This window comes from Pteropus alecto, unplaced genomic scaffold (genome assembly GCF_000325575.1).
Source record: "Pteropus alecto unplaced genomic scaffold, ASM32557v1 scaffold173, whole genome shotgun sequence".
NCBI lineage: Eukaryota > Metazoa > Chordata > Mammalia > Chiroptera > Pteropodidae > Pteropus > Pteropus alecto.
In genome coordinates, this window is record NW_006433940.1 from 210,153 (window position 1) to 216,024 (window position 5,872).

Below are 5,872 nucleotides of genomic sequence, written 5' to 3' on the forward strand. Positions count from 1 at the left end.
CATGCTTCATTGCTGGGAGACATTACTGGGAGGTAGAGGTGGGTGATAAAGCCAAGTGGACCATAGGTGTCTGTGAAGACTCAGTATGCAGAAAAGGTGGAGTAACCTCAGCTCCCCAGAATGGATTCTGGGCGGTGTCTTTGTGGTATGGGAAAGAATACTGGGCTCTTACCTCCCCGATGACTGCCCTTCCCCTGCGGACCCCTCTTCAGCGGGTGGGGATTTTCTTGGACTATGATGCTGGCGAGGTCTCCTTCTACAATGTAACAGAGAGGTGTCACACGTTTACTTTCTCTCATGCTACCTTCTGTGGGCCTGTCCGGCCCTACTTCAGTCTGAGTTACTCGGGAGGGAAGAGCGCAGCTCCTCTAATCATCTGCCCTATGAGTGGGATCGATGGGTTTTCTGGCCATGTTGGGAATCATGGTCATTCCATGGAAACCTCCCCTTGAGGAGGCGAACACAGGCCAGAAGGGCTGTTGGCCATAATCCTACCCTAGGCATAAGGTATCTTGTTGCCTGACCATCACAGCTGGATATCCTTACCACTTTCCATGCCCCTGCAATTGGAGACAAAATGTCATGTTCTCTCATCCTTTCCCTTCCCACGAAAATTATGAGATGTAATGAGAAGCATCAGCTTGCTCAGAAATAAAAATCAGATGTCTACCTTTAATGTGTCACATTTTTTGGTTTAGTACATTGTTGGAGGGGATTAAGAATATGGATAACCTTTGGAATTGGAAAGCCGTTCAAGATACACCTTGGTTCAGCCTGGTTTCCTCTGGTTGAGTCCCACATAGTGATTGTATTTGTTGTCATTTCTGGATTAGAGCTCTTTTCTTAGAACCTAAAATGGAACTAGAAGGCCCTGTTGGCATGGGCCTTCCTCTGGAAATGGCTCCTCTATCCCTCCTGTAGTTATATGAATTCCATTAAAGAGGCCTATATGTGTTTTGATTGTTAACAGTTATTTTACAATAGTGGTGGGAAATGGCCCTACCTTTGTTATAAGATGATGTTCTAATTAATTTACCTTTATCTTTTCTGAGGCCTTTGCTCACTTCATTCTAATGAAGAGTGTATCCCAGTGCTGGATGCACATCCAGGATAATTTTCTGCCCAACACCATCCATTGTTTCTAGATTTCCTCCCAATCATATTTGTGGACTGACAGTCATACACCATTCCTGGAAGGATTCTTGGGCAGTATTTCAGGGATTCATTAACCTTTTGCCTCTTATTCTCTGTCTTCTTTTGGGAGATGGAGGAGTTGACCAATCTAGAATGTGTGTACCATCATAGGGGCAATTCCATCCCCATAGCAATTGTATCACAAGGCATTCTAGGGTCAGAAGGCCAAGACAGATCACTTTGAGCCAAGCCCCTAAGCATTTTTAGTTCTGATTCTCTGGTTACCTGCCCATCTGTTTGAAAATAGAGTGTGGATGCTGTTTACATTGTTTTTGTTTTTTGGGGCTTGGTAGGTTTGGGTGCATAGATATTGGAGGAAAGTTGGGAATGGTCAATGGTGTTGATTTCCCTTATGAGTCCAGAATCCTGGCCAATATTTTACTTCTAGCTGGATGATAAAACTTGCTCAATGCCATGTCGCTACTTTCCAATGGTTCTGAGAAAGTAGTGCGGGACGTCCATGGCCTATAGCTCTGTATTGGTTAATCCTGTAACTACAGTAAAAACGTATTCTTTCAAATCGTTTTGATAACCAATAGGGTATGCGGGAGGCAGTGGGGTAATGTAACAATGCTTGGCATATATCAAAGGGCCCAGAACTTGCTTCCCAAACCAGAACCATCAAACTGAGTCCTTGGAGTCATGGAGGTTGCCAGAGGCTGAGGAGGAAGAATCAGGCTGAGAGAATATCTCTATTCCTGGGGATTTGGATCTTTTCTGCTTTTGGATATGGCCTCATAAGACAAGATTCTGTGGTCTTTACTTAGTCCTATAACAGGCATTGGGGTTCCCTGGCTAAAGATCATGAGTTGGTGATGTGTTGTAATTCATTCATTCACTAGGTTTTAAGGGAAATAATATAATCAGGCACTATAGAGGGACTTCCATGAGGCTAGGTTAGCTTTGCTGAATGTTCTCAAATATAAAAAATACACGATACCATACATATATGTGTTGTGCCTCTGTGTGTGTGTGTACTGTATGTAAAATACTAACAGACATGTAGCAGTGCTTGGCACATAGTATGAAGTACTTTATGCACAATAACTTATTTAATGTCCATAATCCTACAAAGTGGGTACTGTTGCCCTTATTTTACAGCTGAGGAAATTGAAGTACATAGAGTGTAAGTGACTTATCCAAGATGCGCAGCTTAGGAAGCAGCAGAGCCAGAATTCAAATTGAGATGGAACACATGATTACATACATCATATCTTGCCCCGCTATATATATGGATTATGCTTTTCTGCATGGGAAGGCAGAGTGGAAACTGAGAGACTTGGAGTGCCAGTGTTATCTCTAGGGTGATGTGAAATCCGGCGTCACCCCAGCAGCATGGGGAGGGCGTCCTCGGTTCTTCCCCACTGATGCAGCAAAGAATTACAGGTTGGCAAGATTTAGAAAAAGTAAGATTTGTTGAAAGTACAGTTTCAAAAGGAGACGGGTTACACTAAGGAAGACTGATAGCCTGTGGAATTTGGGACGTGAAAAAATAAAAGAGTACACTCCAAGGGAGGAGCGGGTTTTCGGCAAAGAGGGCTGTCACAACACAGAAATGAGAAGGTCTGTTTGGGCCGTGATGGGAAGTCCTAGATGATCCATGTGTGACGTCACCTTGACTGACTGTTGGCTGCTATATAACACTGCCTACTGTGCATGTGCTTACCCAGAATTCAGTCTGTTATAATTAGATTAATGAACCTGCAGAGGTAGGCATGATATTATAATGATGGTATAATGAGGCTGAAGTTATGGGCAGGTTAGGGTAGTACTTCCTGCGCACATATTTGTGGCTGGTTAAGCAGTAGCTTTTATGGCCTTTGTGCTCTAGGATTTGGGGTAATTTGTAACCCTAAAGGGGGAGGCCTTTCTAGGAGGTCCTTTAGGAAGGTCTTTAAGGGAGGTTTCTATAGGTATAGAGCTGGGCCTTTGCTCCTTTCCGGTCATGCCTCCCTAACTACCAAACACTAGTACTTGGGATTTCTACCTTTAACAATAACTGTCTACTCTAGACTTAAGGATCTGCAACTGGAAAATTGGGTGGAGTATCAATAAAAATTGCATTCCACTTTCACTTAACCCATTTCCTGTTTAGAAAAAAACAGTGCAGCTTGCTTCCAGCGTTAATTTAATTTTATATAAACACGCTCTTTGAGAATGAAGCAAATATGACTGGTTTTCAATGTGAAAAAATAAAAACTTCTTGGAGTTGTTTCTAAACAGAACTTGTCTCTAATCCTAGTGTAACAGATGTATACATAAATCGGATTCATCAAATGAATCTTCGGCTAACGACAGTTTGAGAACGATGTTAACATCACTCATAGGAATGCTGTGTTTTTTAGGATTTGACATTTTCAACGATCTAGAATTACTATATTTTGTAAATGGAAATACTACTAAAAAAAAAATGCTATAAATAGAATGATGTCACTTGTTTCCAAAGATTATCAATATACTAGAGCGATGCGAAAATAATAAAGTGAGATATTTTATGGCAAACTTTGGGGGTAATGTTAGGACTAATCCACGAGTTATCTCGGGGTAAATGCTGTAGCCACAAGCTCCACCGAAAAATATTCTTTGGACAAACAGGAAATGAGTTAATTCAGTCCATTGTGGTACTTACAAAGAGAGCACCTTGCTTGTAACAGTCCAAGAAAGTGTGCCCCTGGGATGGACTCTTGGTCATTGTGGAGGAGATGGAGCTGTCTCTAGGCTAACTTAGAGAGTTCACATACTGGATCTACTTTATCTCCAGTGCTTCAGGAGCAGCATCTTAATGCATTTTTATTAGCAGCAGCAGCAGCAGCTGGAGCAGGGATATATAACGTTATGAATTCAACAAAGCTATTTCCAGTTTGAATGGAGATGTACTACAAGAATGAGTGTTATTAAAAATACTGAGTGAAAAGAGCCTCAGTGTTGTATATACCTTACAATACTCTTTTTATAATATAGACAAAAGGATTGTGGTTGCCAATGGGGTATGCGGGAGGCAAAGGAGGACACAGGTTATTGTATGTTGTTTATCTTATGGTTCTTGTGATGGGTTCATAGGTGTTAAAATTTTTAACTTTAAAACTCTGCTATTTGGATAAATCCAAATGAGCTTGTAAATGATTCTAAGTTTACTCATCTGCAGAAAGGTAAGCAACATTTGAATTCATTGAATCAGGATTTGAGATCCTAAAGCAGAGGTGGGACCCAGTAGCATTCTTTTGGCTACTCTTTGGTTCTTTCCTCAACATCTGAAGTTGTTAATTATACATTAGGACTTCAAAAACAACTTTTTAGTTCTTTCGCTCCCCAGGAATATTGTGTATTTTCAGTTGCTCTTGTTTTTCTAATTCTGGACGGGTAGGCAGAGAAGAGCATCTTCCACAAGAGCTGATAAGACCCAGAAGGGACAAATTCAGAGAGTAAAAGAAAACTGTACATGGCCCCTGCCATCCATAATGTACAAATGAGAAGATGAGAGAATACATATGATAACTGCCTAACACTTTAAAGGCACCCTGAAATTAAGAGCAAATAACTGTGATATGGTAAATGAGAACCATTGTTTATGCCTTCAGTTTTCTGTGATCCCAACCAAAGAGTGTAGATGGAAAGCACACATCTCTTCCCAGCAAAATAAAAAACAAAACTCAAAAGGTAGTGTACCAATGGTGGGTGAGTTGCCTCTTCACAAATGAAAGACAATGGTTCTTTGACTCAGATGTAGAATTAACCAGTGTTAGGTGAACTTGACTCCTGGGGAGAACAAGAGAACATGGCTTCTGTTTCTGGAAAAGTGAAAGTCAATTATGAGGAGAAAAAGTAACATGAAAAGTGGAGAGCAACAAAAGATGATTTATGGATAAATGAAGCATTGTATACTGCTGAAGACATGGATGACAGTGGTCTGATAGGAAGCTGAAATCCTAGGTCTACATTTCTTCATTAGTGCCCTTCTTCTTGAGGCTGAGAGGCCAGTGTTGATTCTGTAATAAAGTGTACTCCTTTATGTAATTAAATCACTAAATCCCTGCCCCTTCTTTAACCCAGAAATTCCTCCTGTGTGAAGATTCTTTGAAGCATAATGAGAAAGCCCAACCAAACTAGTGGAAATTGTTGTAGGGGAATTGGCTTTGCTAGGATGTAGATGTAGTAGCTTAGATTTCAAACTGCAAACAATACAGTAAGTCCTCACTTATCGAAGTTGACTTTGAGTAAGCTAAATGACACAGAATGAAACCAATTTTATTACGGGTTTAAGATATAAACAAGAGTTAAGTTCCTATGCCATCTCATCAATGTTATAATGAAATTACATTATTCAAGGATCTGTACTTAAATTTGACAGTAATGCTCTGGTTACATTTCCTTTTTCTGTTTGGAGAATGTTAAAAAATAATAATAAATGGAACCACTTTAAAATAGAGTTGGAGCTGCCATCCCAGAGCAACTGCTTTGCAAGTCGTATGCTTCAAACATTTGAAATGTTAAAATGGCAAAAGAACCTTTGGACTGGGCCTAAAGCAATCTTGTGCTCTGAAGAAATGCAAAGATAACAAGAAAGCAGTTAATGACTACTGGACTGAAAATTAAAAACATTGTTTTGAATTAACATCACAGTTAGCTTTTCTGCACTATGGAGATAGCTTTCTTCTATTGATGTAATTGTTCTCTTTCC

General features: G+C 40.3%; 1 protein-coding gene across 1 annotated transcript in view; it reads left to right on the top strand.

The window, feature by feature from the left end:
* The window catches only part of TRIM27 (tripartite motif containing 27), a 16,564-nt gene extending 15,888 nt beyond the window's left edge, over positions 1–676 (top strand). Inside the window, exon 9 of the mRNA XM_025044337.1 lies at positions 1–676. This exon is cut by the window's left edge and continues 34 nt beyond it. Coding sequence (XP_024900105.1) covers positions 1–452 — 452 coding nt within the window. The 3' untranslated portion in view covers positions 453–676.
* Positions 677–5,872: the final 5,196 nt, after the last annotated feature.